The 23,227-nt window shown below is 41.1% G+C and overlaps 2 protein-coding genes across 17 annotated transcripts in view; one reads left to right on the forward strand and one right to left on the reverse strand.

The window, feature by feature from the left end:
* Nucleotides 1-35: 35 nt before the first annotated feature.
* Nucleotides 36-9,211, reverse strand: LOC116391258 (cytospin-A-like). 2 transcript variants are annotated; one of them, XM_031861675.1, is made up of 12 exons: nucleotides 8,718-9,211; nucleotides 7,655-7,774; nucleotides 5,476-5,946; nucleotides 3,404-3,477; nucleotides 2,420-3,036; nucleotides 2,249-2,336; nucleotides 2,025-2,100; nucleotides 1,899-1,935; nucleotides 1,547-1,643; nucleotides 1,299-1,415; nucleotides 953-1,012; nucleotides 36-838 (listed from the first exon to the last, which is right to left on the reverse strand). In XM_031861675.1, the coding sequence occupies exons 2-12, from the start codon at nucleotides 7,692-7,694 to the stop codon at nucleotides 749-751; spliced, it is 1,767 nt and encodes a 588-aa protein (XP_031717535.1). In that variant the 5' UTR covers nucleotides 7,695-7,774; nucleotides 8,718-9,211; the 3' UTR covers nucleotides 36-748. The 2 variants fall into 2 exon arrangements, with proteins under 2 accessions (XP_031717535.1, XP_031717534.1); XM_031861674.1 differs by having other exon boundaries at nucleotides 1,547-1,661.
* A 1,826-nt stretch (nucleotides 9,212-11,037) lies between these two features.
* dlgap2b (discs, large (Drosophila) homolog-associated protein 2b) overlaps nucleotides 11,038-23,227 on the forward strand; it is an 87,665-nt gene continuing 75,475 nt past the window's right edge. For 8 of the 15 annotated variants that reach the window (XM_031861502.1, XM_031861495.1, XM_031861498.1 and 5 more), the window contains exon 1: nucleotides 11,367-11,922. In XM_031861502.1, the coding sequence (XP_031717362.1) occupies nucleotides 11,622-11,922 (301 nt within the window). In that variant the 5' untranslated portion in view covers nucleotides 11,367-11,621. The other 7 variants (XM_031861504.1, XM_031861508.1, XM_031861509.1 and 4 more) reach the window with 7 other exon arrangements.

The following is a 23,227-nucleotide window of genomic DNA, read 5'->3' on the forward strand; positions in this document are numbered from 1 at the left end:
GGCATTTATAGAGAAAATGTGTGGGGGGAAACAACTTTCATATACATAACTTTATTACTGCAATAAGGCATTTGGCAACAACATAGTCATATGATTACCATGTTTTTGAAAAACACTGAAGCGCTTACATACATTTACATATACATTTCCTGACGGATACTGTAGTGTTTAAGGTTAAAACATCAGCATTCCAACAAATAAAATATGAGTTCATGTCTGCCCCCTTCCTTTGTTTTAGTTTGGGTGCGTGCAGACATGATACTGTATGACAGCAGGAGAGGTTCATGATAAAACTATTAGTCAAGATAAATAAAACTTAAAAGTGCTCCAGATTCTGAAATCATCCACATAAAAATACAGCGCAAATTTACATTAATCATAAAGTGCTCATTAATTTCTAAAAGGCAAACCGTGCAAAACCAGTGCACCCAGCACCTGGAAACAAATGACAGTGATTGTTGAACATATTTATAATCTGACAAATCCTTTAGTGTCTTGTGCATCATCACCCAGCAACTATTTGGATCTGAATAAATGGTATGTAGAAAAATAGAAATACTCCAAGGTTTAGTTTCTGTGTGAAGTATGTTGTATAGCTGCATAAAAACATATAAAGTTTAATATTGTTGACGTTTAAAATCCTGGCTGCGCCAATATATTATGAGTAGAACTCCCTCTTGTGGTGAACAGTGTTTCAGTCACGATGATGGAAAAGAACCAGGATGAAGAGCGACAAGAGAAAATGACTTCACATCTCAAAGTGACGGAAAATGCTTTCGACATAACCCAGGACCTGCTGCCAGTCCGGTCCATCTGCCTTCAGCATCTCCTCCGATGTCTGTCACACAGTTAACATGTAAAGATAAGATTATACAACCAGTGGACACAGCTGGTTTAAATTGCATAATTTGTAATCTTACAAATGTTTTATGGATTGACTAAAATGTCTCACCAGTGTGGTTATGATTCCCACTCTCTCTCCTGTCTTAAAAGCAAGGTGCAGATTTTCCTTCTGTAAAAACATTTGAGTCAGAAGCAGCTTTTACATTATCAGGTGCATATTTTTACAGACTTTATTAATGATGTTCTGGTCCTTAGAACTGTGTTGTCGATGATAAAGTGAGTACAAGTGCTTTTTTTTTTTGTTCTTCCACAGTCAGAGTTAATGATCCAACACACCTGGACTGACTTTCTAGAGTACACAAATTTTGACTTGATCAATAACCTGTATGCCTGTTTTTGAGTTGAGAGATTATCAGTATTTGTTCCTGGATACCCAATAACAGCAACAGTTTTACCTTGTCTGCTGGGTTGAGGGTGTCGTACGGGATGTGAGTTGGCAAATATGTGTGATAAACAGCGCAGAACGCCAAACCGTCATCCCAGCTGCTGCTGAAGTTTGTGATCTCAATATTCTGCCAGAAAACATACTTGATCAAGACATGATATAACTGGTAAAAATGTATTTGTGTTGCCCACCCTGAATTCCTCTTAATTTAACAGATTTACTAAATATGTCAAAAATAGTTACATCCTCCTTTCTAACCTTATAACCTTGGGTACGACTCTGGCACCAGCGCAGCAGAGAGTTTCTTCTGGAGCCGCCATGACGCCTCAGCAGAGCACTGAAACCATCTTGAGGTCTGGGAGGGCAAGAAAAGCTTCCAAAGAATAACTTCATTTGTTATCACACATAATGAGATCAAGGAGAAAACAAGCTTTTTCTGCAGATTCAAGTGTGCAAAAGGGTAAACCGGAAATTGTGATTGAATGCGACTTGTTTGATTTGACTTATTCAAGCAAACATGCATCAGCCTTTCTGTTTCCTTTACACAGAGACTTCAGTGTCTGTTGAGGTGTGAGTATTAACAAAGAAAAGGACCCTAATAGTTAGTTACTTGATGGAATCCGAGCTTTGGTCCTCATCCTGTTTTCCTGCAAGACAAAAATGCAGTCACAGTCATACAACTGTACACTTACTAAGCTGTCTAAACAAAGTGTTGTTTGGTGGGTTTAAAGCTCACCTGTGTAAAAGCTGGACCAGCTGTCCTGCCGCTGTAAAATGCGGTCCATCCTTCTCGGTTTTGGTGGCTCTTCTTTCTGGAAAGTTTAGAAACAGATTCTTCATATGCCTAGTGTGATCCAACAGTAATATAAGTGTTTTCCACCTCCCTAATCACTCAAATATCCATCTATATAAATACGATAGGTTAAAGAGCATTTAATATCAATTCAACGCGTGTGGTACCTTGCATAGCGGCAGGGTTGTGCTCGTGTTTTTTGAGGTCTCATTTTCACTGGAGGAGTCAGTTGGGAGTGGGAGACGAGAGAGACTCCTAAAAGACAGTTTTTGCATGTTTTATAACACTGTCTTCTGTTAACAGGGGTGAATGTGTTGTGAGAGTTCATGTAGACTCACCAAGATCTTTCAGATAGCATCACAATCCTCCTTGGATCTCTCCCATCTTTCTTCTTGTCCAGTATAGCCAAACTACGAAGGTATCCCTCCGCCACCCCTTTCCCTGTCAACTGCATGCTCCCTGATCCATTTGCCTCCTCGAGATCATGACCCACAACATGAGCATCCACCTCTTGATTTGTTTCGTTCTCCTTCTTTTCAAAATGTTTAACTTCAGTGTTGGTTTCAACTTGCCTGGGTTTTTCCTCCACAACTTCCTGTATTTCCTCCCCATGCGCATCCTCAGAGTCTCGTCGCTCTGCCTGTTCATCACATTCTGTTGTATCTTTCACCTTGCAGGCGTCCCTCACAGCGTCCAGCTCGGCTCGCTCCAGCTGCCGCTGCAGAGCGAGTTCAGTAAGTTTGCAGCAGACATCTCTATGCTCGGCCCTCAGACTCTCCAGCTCTCCCACCTTCTCCTGCTCTCTGCTGAGGGCATGAGCCAACTGCTCCTTCACGGCCCTGTGGCTCTTCTGGAGCAAACCCAGAGCCTGTTCCGACTCGACCCGCAGCCGGTCGGCCACAGACACCGCAACCTGCAGGTCACACTGGAACTGATGCCACTCCAACCTCTCCGTCTGTTATGTAGGACAAAATAAAGAAAAGAAAATGGAAAAGAAACCGTGAAATCGGAATTTAAAAGCTGCTTGTTCTAGATATGGCTCTTAAGTCATGTATGTTTCTCTTTCTTTTCATGTTTATTTTATTTTTTTTCTTAGTTATGTCGTATATTTTGTTCTTATTATAAATGCTTCTATTGTTTCTGTTTTTAACATGTAAAGTGTCTTTGAGTGCCTTTTAAAGCGCTATATAAATAAAATGTATTATTATTATTATTATTATTATTATTAAGCGTCCGCTAAAGAATAAAGCAGAATAAAACTAGTGAGTTTTAGGACATTTTTAGGGCCTACGGTTATCATGGGACTTGCAGCTCCAACTCACCCTCAGTGTCTCCCTAAGTGTGTCCACCTCCTCAACCAGCTCATCTCTCTCTGTTATCAAGCACCTGAGCAGCTCTGAAAAACAAGTTGAACAAAGAAAAGCACATACGGTTGAGTGAAAGTCAATTGAAAAGTCTGACAACAGGATAGGTCATTCATTCATTATTTACTCAAGAGCAACACATTTTCATAAAATGCTCAATAAAATAAGAAAAGGACATGACTAATTACATTAATGGTGGCTCTGTTTGATTTAGCCATCCGAGTGAGGCAGTTTGTTCCACACCAGAGGCCTGTTATACCTGCTATATATGGGATGGGGCCATTAATAGTATTATTAACCATCTTTGAAAAGTCAAATATTTTGCCCTGAGAACAGCCTTGACTCTATAGTGAATTAAAAGTAAGTGAAAGTTCTATGAATAGCCAGTAAAATTAATCAGCTTTTTTATTTTTGGGCTTAAAAGGGGCACTAGGGTTCTACTCTCAGCCTGTAAAATCAGTGGCATGCTTTCTAAAGTCTGATGAAGTAAGCCTTATGATGTCAATCGATGTCCTCAGGGTTATCTTGGTTTGGACTAAAACAATTAACAAAATCTTGGATTTCCAAAGGAGGCATAGGGTTGACAAAAAAGTAAAGCAAAAGATAATATTGTTGAGTTGCATTATGGGAAATGTAGGATCCAGTGATTTTGGAGCTTAACCCTCACTAGTGACTAAAAGTCAGGATGTCTCGACCTCAGCCGTTTCCAATTTGGCCATTTCTTTCTTTAATTTTTCTCTTGCAAGCAAATACTACATCACAGAATAACCTCTTTAAATTTTGTCCTCCTACCTTGTCCGTTTACTTAATGCATATTCTAAATTAATTCAGTGATGCAAAAATACCCATCCTTTTGCATTACTAAATCACAATCAGATGAATCTAAGTAAAGCAAAAGAAGCACAGCTACAGTTTTAGGCAAGTTATCAGTTATCTGTGTGTAGGTAAACTAGTCATAATTGTTATTACAACAAGGTACTTGTGATTCTTTTCATTTACATTAAGTAAAGGCAGGGACATGTTTTGCAATTTTTCTTAAAAGGTTCTCTGTCAAACATTTAGAGCTTTAATATCACAGCTAACAACTATTTGCTAAGTATAGAGACAGTAGAGTAATGTCTACCTGAGCAGAGAATGAAGTCACTCTCCCTCTGTGTGTTGTAATCCAAGCTTCTTTGTGCTTCCTTGATATAGTTGGGCCAGCCGCGTGCCTTTTAGTTCATGCTAGTGCATGCGAGCGTGCCCAACTGGTTAGCTCACGACCGCTGCGCTGCTCTCATACAGCTGTTATTGCCGTCCTGACCAATGACTGTGACACCCACCCTCTAGTTTCCCATCAGTTAAACGCTGTTAGCTCTGCCAGCACTGTTTGCACTGTAAGATGCGAGCCAGCTCAGTTGTCACCATGTTGAGAGGCGATAGAAATGCTCTCACTCCCGCGTTTAGCACCTTTAAAGCTTGGGTTGGTAATGTTATTCAGAACACTCTTTTTCTTAAATTTGTTGAAATTCTGTTTTCATCCCGACAGCAATCAATGAATCAAATGCTCTGACAAAAAAAATGAAAATAATCCGGTTTCTGTGGCTGTTGCAGGACTGTAATAAGCCTGTTTCAATCGGATGTAATGACCGGACGGGCTACCTGCTTGTCTACCTACACGTATTCTACCTGTGTACTCACTGCTCGTCAGCAGAGTATGCCACAAGCTTCTAGCTTGACAGCTGTGAGTTCTAACAATGGTCATGTTTGTTGTTTACGTTCATAATGATAATTTGGGGGCAGTGGCTTTGAAGAGAGACCTGAAGGGACGCTCTGTCAGTGTTGCTGACTTGGCAACTTTCTTGCTACAAATTTTGGAGCTACTGCTGCTAGCTAATTTCATTAGAAAATAATAGGCACCACTGAGCTGGGTTTATTGTTTGATACTTTTTAAAATTTAGCTTACTCTTTCTAGTTTCTCAACATTATCAACCCTAGCTTTAAAGTATCTTCAAAAAAACAAAGATAAACAGTGAAGGTTGAGGACCTACCTACTGCTCCTGTGGTTACATCAGTGTTGGGGGTCAGGCCTAGTGAGGCACTGTAGTGCTCCATCAGACTGAGTAAAACCAGGGTCACCTCCTCTCCGGCTCTCTCTGCTGTAGCCTGCGGCTCCAGTCCACTATCCCGCTCCTGCCAACTCTGCTCTGAAGACGATCCACTGGATGGAGGCAGGAACGCCAGGCTGACCGGGCTGCCCGCTGCCTTTCCATGCATCACTGCTGCATCGCTCACATTTGGCTCTGAGGGGACACCGTCTACGCTTATCACAGCCCATTCTGAGGGAGCAGACAGTTTCTGTGTCCAGTCTGCAAGTGGAGAGGAGATGGAGGGGGTGGTGGTGCCGGTTGGTGATGGCGTCTGTGACTTACTGGAGGAAGCTGCAGAGGATAAGGCCATGGCAGTCAGCTCTGCCTCTGAGGGCGTGGTAGGAGGCGTGTGGAAGAAATCTAAAGGAGAACCTAAGAGGGGGAAATGTAAAACTGATGGGGAGCACAAAAAAAACAAGCATCGGAGAGAAAAAAAAAAAGGAGGATAATATGATGTCCTGAGCTTTAAAATGCTGAATGCAAAGCCCCCCTCTTCTTTTACTCGAAGATTTAAGCACTGCTCCCTTATTTACTGTCCTGGGCTGACTGATGCAGCAAAAAGCCTCTGCTGCCAATGTCTTGGCAGGCAAACACTCACACACTGTTCCCCCATGTGACAAGATCCAGGAGGAGAGGAGATTGTACCCTGCTCTACAATCCAACAGCTGCTCTCACTGCCACCACAAGGTGATTACATCCATCATCAGTGCTGCCAGTATTCTGCATAAACCATGCACAACATTTTTTCAAGGAGAGTGAATTTTTGTGTCATGAAGCCTCTAAAATGTGACCTGTCACTGAAAAATAATTTCTGAACTTTGTGATTTCTCTATGACGCTGAGAGTATGCCGTTTATGGTGTGCATTGTTTATAAAGGATCGCGGCAGGCGACAGGGATCTCCACCTCCTTTGACTCAGATCCTTTCATGCTTCCCCTCCTTGCCCTTGTGTTATGCTGCAGGATTCTGCAGACTCATAATTTCCTTGGCAGCAGCATGATGTAGTCTGCTCGGCTACAGCAGGGGAGCTATTCTCAGCCTGCTTCCTGCATACCGACAGCCATGAGAGGGAAACAAGGAGCAGCATTTTAAACAGCTGTAAGTGAGAATTAAACTGAGCGAGCCGCAGACTGAATGTCTTAAGGTGGTAAACAGTGCAGGACTGCACAGGGCAATTGCACACATTAGCCGAGCCAAATGAAAGCTGGTCAGTGCTGCTTTGACATGAGAGATCTTAAAGATCTGACATTGCTAGATCCAACTTTCACTGAACCCTTTGGGATACAGTTTATATTTCACTGCATAGTTCTGATTCATCACTTCCTGCCAAGAGATGTTTCTGTGTTTCATGCAGTACTCATCAGAATTTTATTTAGACATATCGGGTACATCTCCAGTGTTCCTCAGTGGAAATGTGACTCAAACCCATGTTGTGATTTAGCCATACAGTTACTTTCTCATATCAATATTATTATTCCTGGGTTAGTGGCATACTTAATTTCAGAACATGATTTTTGCTGCCATTGCTATAATTGCTACAAGAGTGTGCTTTTGGTAAACAAATATAAGGATATGATGGATTAGGGGGATGTAATGAAACATCACTGCGCTCACCCTTGTTTTGTGCTAAAGCCAGTAAAATGTGCAGTTCCAACTGAAATAAACTGTTTCACGCAATAGTGTTTTGAACTTTTCCTTAGTAAGTATGAATGTTTTCTGCATTTTTATTGTTTTGCATTGCAGAAGATTAACAAATACAAACGTTTCAGCTGATACCTTACTTGGTGTAAAGGCTCTTGCTAGCAACACAAAAGAATAAAAACTTCAGAAGACAATGTTATTTTGTTCCCATTGCAAACCAGTTTATTTTCACTTGTCTTGGAACCAGGAAGACGAAAGTCTAAAAATAGTCCGTCTTACAGTATAATGACCAGAAGAATGGAAAAAAAAGTGTCAGAAAACTGGCCAGGGGCAAAAACATCAGCATTCTCAATTACCTATACTCTGAAAATATCATTTTTTTAAAATTTAGAAATAGAAATCAGCCACTGTTTGTGTTGATGGCCTCTGTCTTCATGTACCTGTAGTGCCATGGCTGTCTCTGTCAGTCTGGTTTCCCATGATCCAGCAGAGTTGGCTATCTGCATAGGCTACTTCAGTGTCCTTCACTGCGTCCTCTGTTTTGTGAGGCCCACTGCTGTCTGGACGGGAGGGAATAAATATAAATCTTTCAGGAGAATGAATCACGGCTGATCTCTTAATTAGCAGAACGAAATAAGAGCAACATGTCAAGAAAATAACCTTACAAGGACTTTGTTAGGGAAATGTTTCATGCAGAATCTTCTTAGCTTGGAGGTGGGAGCCCAAACATTTTCCCTAACATAACACTATGTTTAAATATGATTATTGTCTTTCACAAAATACACCAATGTCTTTTAGATAACACATTAGTCACTGTTTTGACCATCTCCCAATAGCTAAGAATGAAAAGCTGCAAATTATACAGCTTTTACATACATTTGACACAAAAGCAATTAAAGTTGTGTTGTTCAACAAAGAACCACAGCTGCGTTAAATTAATAACATTCTAACAACATCTCATCTCCAGTTTTGTGGAGTTCACCTGGTCGATGCTTAACAAATAATTAATCAAACTGTTTGATAATCTAGCGATTTAAGGTTGTTGCGGTTATTGAAAAGAAGGCTACATTAAATTGCACAACTAACCTCAGATGTTGTTGTTAACCCCAGGGGAATTTGACATGCACATGATTTACTATGAGGCACAAATGAGTCACACTGCTGACTACTGGCCTCCGCAGATCATTTTACTGAGTATTGTGGTATTAAGCTATAACTCTAAACCCAGGGAGTTTGTTATCAAATCAAAAGGTGTCGATGAGTGAATTCTGCGCCGTATTAACGAGTCATTTCTATCAATTTGTAAAACGTATTAAAAATGTGATGTGTGACACACGGCTGCTTCTAAGGAGCCACGCAACATTAAACTGTCCGGTTGGTGAATGAAGACAAAAAGAATCCGTATCGGACAGATGATTTCATTGTGTTAAACTCTTTTTGCTGTGGCATACGTTGCATCCAACCAAGGACACTGCACACACCGCTCAGTTTCATTCATCCTACCTGTCTCAGCCTGCCAGCTGGGCGGCGTCCAGTTCGGTCCCCGGCTGTCCGGCGGGTTTCTTCTCGGGGTGTCTCGACCTCTCTGTCGGCGTTTTCTGCGTCCCGTTTCCCAAATCTACCGACGGACACTGTTCGAGTTACTTGCAATCATGTTTTCCCGATATCCCATGTTCACCACACAGCTACAGAGCGGCAGCCACCATCTATAACTTGGGTCCAATTCCCGATAATATCCAACTCCGCTTCGCCTTTAAATCCAATGCGACAAAAAGAGAAGGAGGCAGAAACAAACTGGTTGCGCAGCAGCTGCATGTTGGATCGACGACATGAGTGTTGTTAATGGCATCATTTAAAGCAATGTTAGAAGACGTTTTATCACAAAGTAACGATTCAAAACACAAAATAATGTGAATTAAGCCGAGTCTATATTTAATTAAATGTTGTTCTGCTGTGAAAACACGCGGCGGGGAAGGGAGGTAGTTACACCTGCTGGCAGCTAATTACCATTAAATGCAGGTGTGGTGGCAGCAGGTGATAGGCTGCAGCTTCACCCGCTCTGAAGCTGTGTTACGCCCCATAGCAGCCGTCATATAGCTCACAAGATGTGAATGAAAAACAGCCAAACAGCTGAAGTAATATATCATAGAAATACAAAAATATGCAAACAAACATATATATCATTTAAATACAAAGAACATAAACAATACAACAAAAGATATTACAAATTAAAATGATTCAGTGAAAACGACTTTGTCAAAGACTATAATGTGTGTTTGTTTCAGCAACATGAAGAGAACTAGAGCTAGTCCTAGTTTAAACATTTCAGCATAACGGAGAGGGATGGAGTGAGTCTCTCGACTATTATCATGCAGTTCTTAATTATAATCTGGATTACCTTTGAAAATTTCAGGACCATGGACAGAGCACAGTGAAGAAGATTGTCTCTGGCGCCCTCCAGTGACAAAACTCGGGACTGACAGGTATAATAAAAGAGGCAATAACATCTGGATTTATACTTAAATGTTTAATTAAAAAATAAATAAATACAAGAAACATTAAGTCATTAACAAAATCTGAATTGTATGTTATATTTCAATTGCTTTGCCCAAATTGATATTAAACAGTTGGTTTAATGCATACCATTTAGTGGAGTAACTTGTTGGAAGGCTGAATGAAGTTACTTTGTACGCATTGTGAGGCTTCACAAATGTTTTGTTTTTCCTTCCTCTTTGACAGGTTTCCCTATGGGTCCATGGGGAGTGTCACAATGTTTTTTGTGGATAAGAAATAACACTTGATCAAACAAAATTGAGTTTTGTTGTTTCATGTAAAATAGCAGTGTTTTCCTATTTATGCAAAACATTCAACGCATGTTGCAGTGTCTCAGACTTTTGATGTTGTTTATACTACATTCCAGACATCAATTATTTTCCTTCAATATAACTAAAATCTACTTGCAGAGATTTTTGACTGAGCAATGAACATTTTATATGTGTTGTCTTGTTCCCAAGGTATCACTATAAGGGCAGATTGATTTGCACTGTGTAAAATGTATTTGTCTCAGCGGTGTGAGCAAAGGTTAAGAGATGCAGGCAGTTTTTTGCTTGTGGCTGTTTTCTGCACTTTACCCACGATTGCTCAGTGACCTCTTGCTCCTGTACACCACGCTGAAGTTTCTTAGCATCAGAAATCAATCTCACACTAATCCCACTCACTTTACCATAAATATGGTAGGCCTATCCAAGCTTAAGGCACTTTAAAACAAAACTATCAAGCAAGATTAGTGTGTGTAGGAGGAGGAACCTTTGTTCACTTTTTATTCCTTGTTTTGTTGTAAAGTACTTTCTATAGGTAATGAAAAGTACAACGTAAATAAAGTTATTATGTTCAATATTGAGTAATGATAAAATAAAATGTGTTTTTCAAGTTTAGCTCATATGTGTAGGTCTGAAGTAAACTAATATATGTGCAATAATATAATATTTACTATATTTGATTTATAGCCGTCACGAAGTAGATAATGCATTGTTTGCACTCTTATTCACCGGCAATTCAACCACCATTCACTTTGAATTACGTACGTCACGTTTAGCCTATGTAATGTAAGCTTGAATCGATTAAATTTAATGTTTTTTACATTTTTACATTTTTTTCTGTTTAATTTTGTACGTTAGGTTGTTGAGAAGTTACGTGTTACATTATGTCTATTATAATAATTACTTATCATAATAATAATAAAAACAATAGTAATATTTATTATTAGCACTATCATAATTATTATAAATACAAGTACGCAACTGTACTGTATGGGCAGACTTTGCAAAAATGGCGTCTGATATTGGCTGCCTTCAGAAGCGAAGCTGTGCTATCAGTGACCACGACAACATCAGTGCATTATAATTCATCTCCAGAGAATGAAGTCTGCAGCTGCATCAGGACTTGCGTCGGACAAGAAAACACATACAAGCCGCCGTCATCATGGGAAACTACGGCCGCTCTGTCGCAGATGTTTCTAACGAACAAGACCATGAACATTTTCACGGATACCAGGAGACATGATCGCCTTTCACTTATTTACCGCCCGTGTACTATCGAAGAAGAAGTGACCTTCTCTGAGGAGGAAGATGTCAGCGCTGAAAAAGGTAGGAGACGCACCGTGTCGTGTTTGTGCATGAACCGAGCCTGCAGCGAAGCCTGTTGTTGTTATTGACGGGGTTTTTCTCAAGAAGCGCACCTACATGAGGTCTGATGGAGGTTTGGGGCTGTTGGCCAGGTGAAGCCACCACCTTGTCACATTGAAAGTGTAAATGTCAGAAAGTTACGCAGCGCATGAATGAGTCACTCACCGAATGATTCTTTGCACTTGTCAGGGTGTTTCCTGAAGTGATTAATCAATACCACTGAATGATGCATGGCGTGTGGGTGAGAATTAGAGAAGGGCCTACATGTGTTTGGAGGTGGAGGGAGGGTGTAGGTGCCATTGAAGAGATTGTGAATGGAGGGGACCCACAGTTTCTCCCTCAAGTTCCTTCTGTCTGTCCATGCCCACACGTTCCCATTGTGCCGCTCCCCTCCATTCAGTCAATGTGTGCCTGGAGTGACTCAGCTGTATTGTACTATATCTGTCATCCATCTTTTCATCTGTCACAGGTGTTACCATGGCTACTACAGACTCACTGCTGTCTTTTCTTTGAGAAGGACTCAGGTAAGAGGTGGGAGGGGCAATTCAGTCTTACATAATGAGGAGATGCCAATCACTTTTATAAAAGGCTTCATTTCTACATGTTGTATAATGGCTTTATAGTAGCAGGGATCTGAAGGAATGAGTGTTGTGATGGAGGCTTCTTTGTTCTTTGCAAGCGATGAGTTTTCACGGTTAGGATGAGACCATCGTGGCCTGTTGTAGTTGGTGTTTAACAGTGTTAGTGTGGTGATATTCTATATTTTCCTTATTGTCAAATAATCCCCCCAAAAAGACCAAATTGATCATGCTAAGTTTTGCCTTTTTAGCCAAAGCTTGATATATCTCATTGCTAAGTGTTATAGAACTCCATTATTGTCCAATAACTATTAAAACCCCATCAATGAGCCACATTGTTGCACTGAATGACATGTTCCTTCATTACAATAAACACAGGCTCTGTAATAGTAGACGTACCATATCTCAGGTTCGAAAACCACTTAATCTGCTGGGTACATCTGTTTTCTGAATGGAACTAGTGTACTCGTAAGCCTCGGAGGCAGAGAAAATGCTGAATGAGGATTTGTTTGAAGATCTACATCACAACATCACAACATCAGCAGTAAACATAAAATTGACATATTATGAAGCTCTAAAGTTGATAAGGCAAATATGTCAGCAGACGGTTGCCTGTTTACACATCCAACAGACATGGAGAAACGTCCGCATTCCCTTGGAGTTGTGTTTGTGTCCACCTGATGAATGTAATATTTATTCTACTTTTAGTTCTCCCCATCAGATACTGAGATAATTACTTGTCTCTTTATTTGCCTAATTCTCCTACTATGTTTATCAGCTAGGTGCTAACTTTGTCTGCCGTTTGGTGCTGAGCAAGAAGTGTGCAGCGGGCCTATCAGAGCTTTCTTCACTGTAATGAGAGCAGCGAGTCGGAACCAAAACAAAAGAAGTTGCGGGCTGTAAACAATGAGGAGCAAGATGTTAAAATGCTCCAAATGAGCGTCAACGTTCACATACACATAGTCATTCCACCCATTGATAATATCAAAATATTGATTGGTACAGCTTTATAGGACAATTCAACAATCCTTTGGATAAGCCCGATTGTTATCACCGTGCTTTTACAATGACAAAGATCGCTTCCTGCTTTCCTTTCTGTGTAAGTTACATGTGATCTGACAGATGAAATGTTTCTCTATATATGTATATACAGACAGTTTAACAAATCAACTGTATATAGTGAGGTGCAGGTGTTAGCTGTTTGGGCATAGAGCATAAAGGAGATAGCGGTTAATTAGGTAAACTCTGCACGACTCCTTTTCTCAGCAGAGGTCAGAGCTCTGAGAACCATCCAAGGAAAAAGCACTGCAGGGGTCCGCTGCCTTTCTCTTGGCATTTTTTTGGGCATCCTAGATGATCAAATGCTGGCTCACATCAGCACAAACATCAAATACTATCACTTTCACTGTGATGCGTTTGAAGCCAAAGGCCAAGACGAAATCATGAAACAGTAATGTTGAATTTTGTAATTTCTTTGATTTTCTTCGTTATAAATACCACAAACGGACACAAACATATAAATAAAGTATTCTCAAGATTCTCGGGACAAGAGAATATAACTTGGTTGTTGAGCATGTTGGTGTATATAATTCACCAAACATTTTGAGGTCACGTTCGGCTATTTTTACACTGAAGCTTTTTGTTGTGCTCATCAATATCTCAGGGACATTTTGCACATTTAGCCCCAACACTAATCGTTACCTTGTGTCTCTGTTGCAGCAGCGTCATCCTAAATCATAACACCATAGATGAAGACTGCAGGATCTCAACATTGACAGCATTTGCTCAAACAATGATCATACAGTATTATGTGTTAATGGAATTCTGAAAGTGTCTTTTTTAAGCATTGCAAATAGGCTGACGTTGGAGTTTCAGCACACATCAGAGATTATCTGCGAGTTAATCGTGTGTAGGGTCCTTCTGTGCTTTTACAAGCTTTGTCAGCACAACGTTTCCAGATGAAGTAAGTGAACATGGATGAGGGAACATCTCTGCTTGTTTGATGTGCATAACCTAAAGAATTGTTCTGAGTTTTTTCTTCTTCTTTATCAGCCATCCGGAGAACTTGCTCTTGATCACACCTTGCTCATCATTTTCTCAAGGTTGAGGCAGAATGTTAATGAGTGTGTGGACCGGATGATTTTAAGGGATATTAAGCAAGCAGGAGCAGTGATGCTGTTTATGGCTTTTTGTGCATGAGTTTAAGCTTTAAAAATGAGCATGATGAGCATTTATAATTTGTGTTGTTTCGATCGGTTTTAATCTAGAACTGAATTATAGCAGAAATGTGCAAATCTTTAAATTTCTGAAAGCACTTCAGGTGAGTTTTACACCACTAGGTGGGACTGTTCACTCGGTAACATTTCAAAACGCTGCGATGACATACCTACTGGTGTATTTCAAAAACTGACCATTTCAGAAACATATTTACTTAGTGGGCTCTCTTATGCTGCTCAATAAGTTGTGTCAGCAGCAGTGCAAGGGTAAATGTGTTAGGACTAAAAGCAAAAGAATCACCAGAGCACACATTGTGCATTGGGTCTCTCTGCTGTTACCGTAGCAGCTCTTGTGTTGTCCCGACAGTCTCATGTATATACACATATACATGTACATAAATCGTTTTGGTTTTATTTTAGACTGTGCGGTTTAGAGAATGGGAGCAGAGGTCTTGTAAAGAAAGCAGCTTATTTTAAAATGTAGCATCGTACCCATTAGGATCTGGAGGGGGTCGACAAAATAACAATGGGACGTCAAACAATATATACTGTAATTCATTTCCTAATGAGGACCAGTATCAGTCCACTTTGATTTGCTGTCAGTCTGCATGCACAACTGTATGTAGTAGAATGATAGAAAACCATCAGTTCTTTAAGGTGTAGATCTGCTAGTTGGCGAGTCTATGGTGGTGACTATCCATCACAACCGTTTAACAGTTGTCATGAGACGGTAGTAGGTTGAAAACCTTTTTCTCTTTCCAAACATTCACCTGCACAGAAGAAGTGTAGAAAACACTGGCTCACTGGCTTAAGAGGGTTGTCTGGTAACCCCAGGGTCAACAGTTCAATCCTTGACTGGGACGTGTCATGTGTCGAAATGTCCCTGAGCAAGACGCTGAACCCCTGGCTCCCCGGGCTCCTGTCATTGGCAGCCCACTGCTCCCTATATACAGGGATGGGTCAAATGCAGAAGTCAAATTTCGTGTATGTGACAATAAAAAGGGTTTCTTTCCATCTGCATCAGCTATTGCTGATGAGTCTTTTTCATCTAGTGAAGGAGCGCTAATATTTCTCTTGAGTAGCACATCTACTCATTCAGACTACCAATAAGTCTTACATTGGGCCTAAAATCAATATGATCCTTTCCAAATCTGTATTTATTCCTCTCTCAGATTGTCTCTTAACCTTATAGCTCTACTGTGCTGTAGGACAGAGAAGAGGCTGGGGAAGGAGGGAGGACGTGAGAGGAATGTGAGGGCAAGTGTTGCTCTAGTGGTTGGTGAAATATGCAGTTCTAGTTTGGATAAGAGGTTGCATCAGGACTTTGAAAGACAGTAAAGTGTTCAAGTCTCGTACTGTAATTTGCTTTTATCTGGTGCAGACGATGTGGAACAATCCGTTTTGGCTTGCCTCCTGTTGTTCAGTTCTGTGTAACTTTCTGCATGGAATGTATGCCATTTAAACACCTGCACATGGCCTGAAAAACGTGTCTGATCTCGGTGACGTCAGCAGGGACAAGACCAGGAAACGGCTCCCTCCCTTTCAGACGGAGGAGTGATGTCATCGCAGGGAGAGCGTGAGGTTGGCTGAGGCTTTATTGAGCTTGACGTTTTATCACCCAAAAGCACCAGACGCATGACCACATGCACCAGTCAGTACGAGGACACAGAGCAGCAAAAAGTGAGAGCCAAATAACATGGCAACACGTTTGTGACACGCTATAAACCCCCTCGAGAGGGAAAAGGGGTGTGAGGCGAAGGCACGTAGAGAGACAGAGACGCTTAAACCAAGAGGGGAAGAGGGACAGCATGAGTGTGCATGCTGATGGGGATAGGAGCGTGTTGAGCAACAGAGCTGCAGAATCCTGAATCCAGCAGATGGAGACTCCGTGTCCTTGTTTTGCGGTGATCTTTGGGAGCAACATGCAGCTCGCGCCGCTGCCTCGCACTGCTGCAGTGGAGGAGTAAATGCGGAGCCCAACACTGCTCCAGGTGATCCACAGAAGCCCAGCCTGGCAGACTGCTCCCTCCTTAGCCTTCCCTCTCCTCCTCCTTCTCCTCCTCCTCCACCTCCTCCTCCACCTCCTCTTCCTCCTCCTCCTCTTCCTCCTCTGTCAGTGCTCCATTCTTTTGAGGGCTTTGGAAAAAATAACAAGAAAGGAACAGAAAAACAGAGGATCCTGCTTTCCCCCTTCGTTCTCAGATGTGAAACACCTCTACATGACTGTCCGCCGCTTCCCTCTCATCGTGTGAAGACGCACCGCATATGTGCTCCAATGTCTCCGGAACATAGACTTGCTGCAAGGTAAGAAGACTTAGACTTATGAAAAAAAACCTGCATCTAGTCTTTGCTCTTTTTTATTTTTGCTTTTCTCTTGAGACATTTTCTACAGAACTGTTACAGGCTTGTGTGTGTTAGAATTTAATAGGTAGATGAGAAGTTGGCACAGCAGAGAAGGTAATTGGTATTCCATGCAACGAATATAAATACGCTCCCAGAGATAGATCTTTGTCAGATATGGCAAAATACATGTCTTCAGTTTTGGAGAAAAGGAACCTCTTCTCCCCTTCAATCACAGTGATCCGTGCAAGTGTGTGTTCATATGTATGTGTGTGTAACAGAATCCAGCAGGGTGGGAGGGATTGCTCCTCAAAAAGCCTTCTCGATGGGCAACAAGGGGATTTTCACAATGTGGCCAAACAGCTTTCCATCGATCTTCTTACGGCCAATAACGTCGGCACAATCTCTGGCTTCAAAATGACAGACAAGACTGTCTTCTTTAATGGTACCAGTAGTTTATCATTATATAATCGTTTTTAGCGGTTGTGTTTGGTTGTAAAGTGAGGAGAAATGCTCTTCTTGTCAATTTACGTTTCTCTTCATGCCTCATTAGTCATAGATGGAGGGAATTCAAGATGAAATTAGGATACAAAAGGGGAGATAAGGATAACAGCAGCAGGAAGATGAGGACAGAGGAATGAGGGGGTGTTGTAGGAGAACTTACTCCATCACTGTGATTCCTGAAACCTGCTAGCCAACAGTTGAACAGTGTGATCTCTCCCAAATCCTTAAATCTCTTAATCACACGTTGGGTGTGAAGCCTCAAAGCCTTAACCTGTAAGTGACCTAATGAAGGTTTATCGCCTTCACCTTACACACACAAAGACCCCTCCTAATGCCATAATAAGAAATGGAGACGAGCTGGTGCTGCAACGATATCCAAATCATGCATTCTGCTCTTTCACAGGGCTTCATGTCTGTGTGCTGAAACCTTTGACAGTGTCTTGCGCTCTGTTTAGCTTCTGGATTTGTTGCCCCCCCCCAAAAGAAATATGCTGGTTATGTATGACCTTAAAAATAGGTGAAAAAACATAAACCTGTTTTTGTGTATGTACATTCAGGTTCAGGCTCATTCATGTCTGCATACAGATCAGATAGCATGCCAGTTTTTTTATAACTGTACTGTGATATGCAGCAGAGGACTGACAGATGCTCTTTATCACTGGAAGCACTAATCCCGTATCCTGACACATGCAGGCACCCATACAAACTGTACATACAGCATTCACCCTTGCAACATGCTCCATCTCCCAATACACTGTACAAACAGTGAGCTAAAGGCTCACCTAGTATATGCATGCATACAGGCACACTCAGACAACTGTGTGGACTGAATCAAGCTGCTTTCATGTTTAAGGTGTCTGAGGTGGTCATTTGTCATGTATGACATTAGGATGCAGAGGAGGATCTCAGAGGTGCAGAGTCTCAGCTCCCAGGCGGCTTCTTCCTGCTCAGATTTTCCAGCGGATACACTGGCATCCTGAAACGCCTCATTTAGCCAGTTTCCAGCAAAAAGCTTGAAGCTCCCAACAAGAATAAAGTGTGGAAAGCCACTCCAGCAGCCCCTAGAGGCTGCAGTGTGTATTACACAATTTTGGGCAATGAAATGTTGGTCGAAATGGACAACATATTGACTGACTCATTTTGCTAGAAGCTTACTGCTCCGATGGTTCAATGAATAGCTCAATATTTCAAGAAATACGCTCATTCTCTTTCTTGCGCAGACTTAGATGAGAAGATATACATATGTAGCTGTAAATGGCTGCTAGTTAGCTTAGCTTAGCATAAAGGCTGGAACAGAAATGTAGAGACGACAACTTGAAGTTTTACGGGGGTTATGTGCTGGACTATTTATTGGCTGGGACCAGTAACTTCCAGTAGTGTTTGCTACCTGGTGATAGAACAAACGATATAAAGTGTGAATCAGTGGGCTTTATTGGTGCCGATAGACAGATTTTGTTACCCTAGGACAGAGCCAGGCTAGCTGTGTTCCCCCATTCCAGCCTTAATGCTAAGCTAAGCTAATTTCCCTAAAATGTCAAAAGGGGTTTTATCAAATTTCATGGTAAAATGTTGAGCGAGACATCCTCTGAGGACCATTAATATCTAAACCAAACTCGGCAATCTGGCCACTAGTTGTTGAGATCTGGACCAAGTAGCTGACAGGGGGACAAACGGTGGTTGGACCAACAGAACGGACTGATTAAATCTCGTTTGAGCTCTTTTTTACAACCTCCTTCATTGCAGACACTTGGTAGTGGTTTTAACGATGGCTCAGTTTGGTTAGTAGAGCGATGAAACATCCTCTGCATGTCGGAGATTATTTTAACGTTCACAATCTCCGTTTGACACCACAGTTTGCTTTTTGTGTCCTATTTTGGGAATGGGAGTTTAGTCATTTGACACAGATTACAAAATGAATAATTTGTTTATATACCCTCTGCGTTATGCTCACAGAGCGTGTTTGTTTGTTTTTAGGATTAAAGCTGCAGTACATCTGGCTGTTGATGGCATCTCTTCGCTCTGTTTTGCTGCAGGCGTTTTTGAGGTCAGGATGGAATGATTAACCAGCTATTAACTGACAAGCTGATTCACTGCTGGGTGCAAAGCAGGACAATAAAAATACCAGTGAGTCCCGTGAAATTGAAAGTGATAATTCACATTTTTAGAATAAAAATGATGAAGCTTTTATGTTGTCTTATCCATGGTGTTAAACATGATCAAAACATCACCTGGAAGTCAAACTGGCACTGCTGTAATGCCTTCTAACTGATATTTGTTGTTGAAGAAGCTTACTTTTCTGTTAGTAATGGTGGTGATGACTGTGCATATTAACCACAGAACATAGTAATATTTCAAACTTCAAACATAAAACATTTCAAATTTGGCAGTACATTATGTCAGTCTGTCTACTGAGCTGCACAACAGTCCTCTTTCCCCCTCAGACTTGATTGAAACAATGGAAATAAATTAACAGTTTTTTTCTATAACCATGAGAAGCTAAAGTGTTGATGACAACCACTTCAGGGAGTGACACTTTCCTGATTAACTTACATTTTAATTAACTTACATTTGAATGATTCAGGATTTTGTTTCTTTTAGCAGCTTAGGTATTTAGATCTGAAGCTGTTACAACTTCACAGGTTGACACCTTGGTGTCTCTCCTGCCTCATGTCAATGTCTACAAACACTGTAGACTATTGTAACCAGCTTGTTTCAGATACATATCATCCCAACTGTCTTTGTAGTTACTGGTTCCAGTGTTTAAAGCAGTACATTACATTGCACACTTGCATATCTTCTCTGTATATTTATTATTTTATTATATATTTAATATTTGCACATCACACACACACACACGTGCAGTTATTTCCCTCACTGTTAACTGCTGTATGTGTGATTGCTTTTTTTCCCCATTTGTTTTCACTTTTCATTATGTTTACCACCTACTTTTTCTCAATCCATGACTAATCATTTGGTCCATAGAATGTGAGTATATTGTGAAAAATGTTTTTATGTCGAGTTTAGTCCAGCCGATGGTCCAAAACTCAAGAATATTCTATTTACAGAGATATAAAGCAGATACAAGCAGCAGATTCTCACATTTGAGAAGCTGGAACCAAACGAATATTTGGCATTTTTGCTTGAAGAGTGACTTTATTCTATTTCCTATCTTAACTCAGCAATATGTTCCTTCTGCTGTATTCTTATCTACAGTTGGATTATTTCTTTGCTGCTGCAGTGACCCATCTTAATGTTTCCTGGCTCATGTTTTGTGGCAAAACCCGAGAGAAGCTGGATGGAAATAACCAGCATCCTGGTTTCCAGTTTAATCCCTCCAAGAGGTGCTTGATACAACACCATGTTAGGTAGCGAGAGAAGCTGTGTGGGTGTATGAGTGAGTGGATGAGTGAAGATGAGTTTGAATATAGAGAGCATTGAGAGGAGTGAGCTGGATATTGGCAGCAGAAAGCACAATTGATACAATTTGTTGTTTTGTACTGAGAACATGTGGAAGCACGTACTCTCCTCACATCTGACCTGAGTAGATAACATAAATTTTTTTTTTCATAAATTTCAAGAGATGTGGTTGAATATTTTGGAAGATTTAAGACTCGGAAATGGTTTGCGTAAACACGTGTATTGACCACATGATGTTGGTATGTCGGACAAGCAGTGATCGCATGAATGCCTCAAATCACATACCGTTTGTAAGTGAGTGCTGGTGAATGTCAAACCTGAATTTCTCTCTGCAAAATGTATTTCATGGCAAATGCAAGCTAATTCCTTGTTACTTAAATATCAGTTTAAAACAACCTCAGTGAAAGGCTCCTCTGCAGTACACTACATTTTGTAGCACATGACCTACTACAATCAAACTTTTAGCTCTGGGGGATTTTGAGGCATCATCAACAGCAAATTCTTAGAAATTCAGGAGGGGGGTTATTTAAATTGAATACCCAGCTTTGGACTTGAGAATGACTCCATGTCAGCTATTAGTTACTGTACAAAATCGAGGTAAAATGGTAACTGTGAGGCATTTAAAGACAAATTGCAGACGAGCAAGGATGAGACGAACTGAAATAATCTGCATAGATATGCCTCAGAAGGGAATTTCTTGTCAAAGTCCAATAATCTAATTGGATTGTATTGAATACTATGAGCATGAGGAAACCCCTCATCAAGGTGTGTGTGTGTTTTTCACTTTCGTTGCAATAAATAATGGAATCAACCGCCTGGTGTGTGGTGTGGTTTGGCTTATCCTAATGAGGACTGGATTCATCCTCAGCCTCTGACAGTAGTGGGATATGCTGCTCTCCAGCCTGTTTCCATGGAGATACTCTGCTGTAGCATCCCCCCCCACCTCTTCTTCTGTACATTTCTACCAAACAGTGCTGCTTTATGAGAGGGATCTGGGCCAGGGTGTGTGTGGGCTACAATGGTGTGAAAACAGGCACACAAACATGTATGGCGCCATTGATGGATATGCTTTTGCTATTGTGGTAGTATTAAGCTCTACCGCAGTTTATGTGCAGTGTGTGTGTGTATGTGTGTGCTGCAGCTCAGTATCTCCAGTAGTGTGATTATGATATGTGTAAGTGTGTGTTGTACTCTTTCTCTCCCGGTGTGACATGCTAGTAGTGGCTGCTAATCTTGGAGCTTGGAGTGCTGTCCCAAGTGTGAACGTTTGTGTATGTCATGCTGGGTTATGACAGGGCTGAATGGTGAGTGGGCATGGACAGAGTATGTGAGAGTGTGCATGTTGGGTACGTGAGATAGTGAGTCAGAGTGACGGAAAGAGTGAGATCACGAGAGTGCGAGGTTGAGAAGAGAGAGACGGAGAAACAGAGGGTGAAAAGACATGATGATCTATCGATGGTCGACTGTAAACCGTGAACGATGTTAATCTCACTGAAAGAAATCCTGCGGCATTATGTGAGCCACATGTGTGACATTGAATGTGTGTAGTTACTGTATATGTATCCCCCGAGGGATGTAAAGGCCAACAACTCTGGTTCTTGGTTACAATGTGACAAAGGTGACAAGTGATTCCTGGCCAGACAAAGAGGCCACCACGGGGACAGAGTGTGTCGAAAATAGCTGCGAAAAGGATCTTTCTGTCTCTGTAGAATGATGCAGTGCAGACCTGAACAGAGAGTCCCTGCTGTATGAAGGCCAGGGCAATCCCTGCAACACGATTTCTAATCCTGAAGCTCTGCCCTGTCAATATGCAGCCTGTATTCGTTTGAAGGGTACATCCTCCCTTTGATTCAACGGACATATCTGGTAGTTTTTTGGGTGCGTTGCTGCCTGGTTTTGTCAGAAACCCATGGTTTAAGACATGGGCTGTGTAAACTTTTCAAATTAACCTTAAATTGATTCAAATAGCTGCTGAGAGCCAAAGATATTCAGTTTACTATCACAGAGGACTAAGAAAACCTGAAATATTGACACAGTGAAAGCCGGAGCCTTAAAGTTTTGGCATTTTTCCTGAAAAAGAAATTCAAATGAAATTTGTTGCTGATTAATTTTCTGTCGCTTGACTAATTGATTCACAGACAGATTCTTTCAGCTCCGCATCTGAGCAAACAGTTGCTTATTTACACATCCAGCAGTTAATAGAGCAACATTAAAATTCATGTGGAGTCGTGTTTGTGGACACCTGATGAATGTAAGTCCAATATTCACTCTCTTTTAGTTCTGTTGTTTGGTCTCCACCAGCTCCTGAGGGAAATATCTGTCTCTTTAGCTGCTAAATGCTCCACTATGTCCACCAGCTAGTCTTTAACTGTGTTTGTCTGATGTTTGATGTGTTTGGAGCGTCAGGTGCCTGCTGTTAAAACAATGCGGTGACAGCATTAAGAGTGAACCAAAACAGTAAAGTTTTGGGTCGGACAACTAAACAATGGAGACGCTATAAAGCTCTGTAAAACCGAGGGGAGCAGCAGATTCAAGTGAAGGTTTTCTGTAAGTTCATCACTAAGAGTGAGCCCTTTGACATTTTTTGACATTTGATTAAAGCACCTTTATTTGGATTTAATTAAAATGTCATGTTTTTGTTTCTATTTAAAATTAAATCTGACTTACAAATAGCTTTCGGTTGCTGGTTGAATCTTTTTCAAATCCTGGCTACGGCCCTGCCTACACTTCAAAAACATCCCCAACCAAAGCAGTTATTAGATAGAAACAGATAA

The sequence above is a fragment of the Anarrhichthys ocellatus genome, unplaced genomic scaffold (assembly GCF_004355925.1).
Source record: "Anarrhichthys ocellatus isolate YVR2014 unplaced genomic scaffold, GSC_Weel_1.0 scaffold25, whole genome shotgun sequence".
NCBI lineage: Eukaryota > Metazoa > Chordata > Actinopteri > Perciformes > Anarhichadidae > Anarrhichthys > Anarrhichthys ocellatus.

Coding starts and splice junctions, on each gene's coding strand:
- LOC116391258 (XM_031861674.1), bottom strand. CDS start 7,694: ATGGGAAACCAGACTGACAGAGACAGCCATGGCACTACAG. Junction 3,478..5,475: donor TGTAACCACAGGAGCAGTAG/GTAGGTCCTCAA, acceptor CTTGTTTTTCAG/AGCTGCTCAGGTGCTTGATA. Junction 2,337..2,419: donor ATGCTATCTGAAAGATCTTG/GTGAGTCTACAT, acceptor ACTGTCTTTTAG/GAGTCTCTCTCGTCTCCCAC.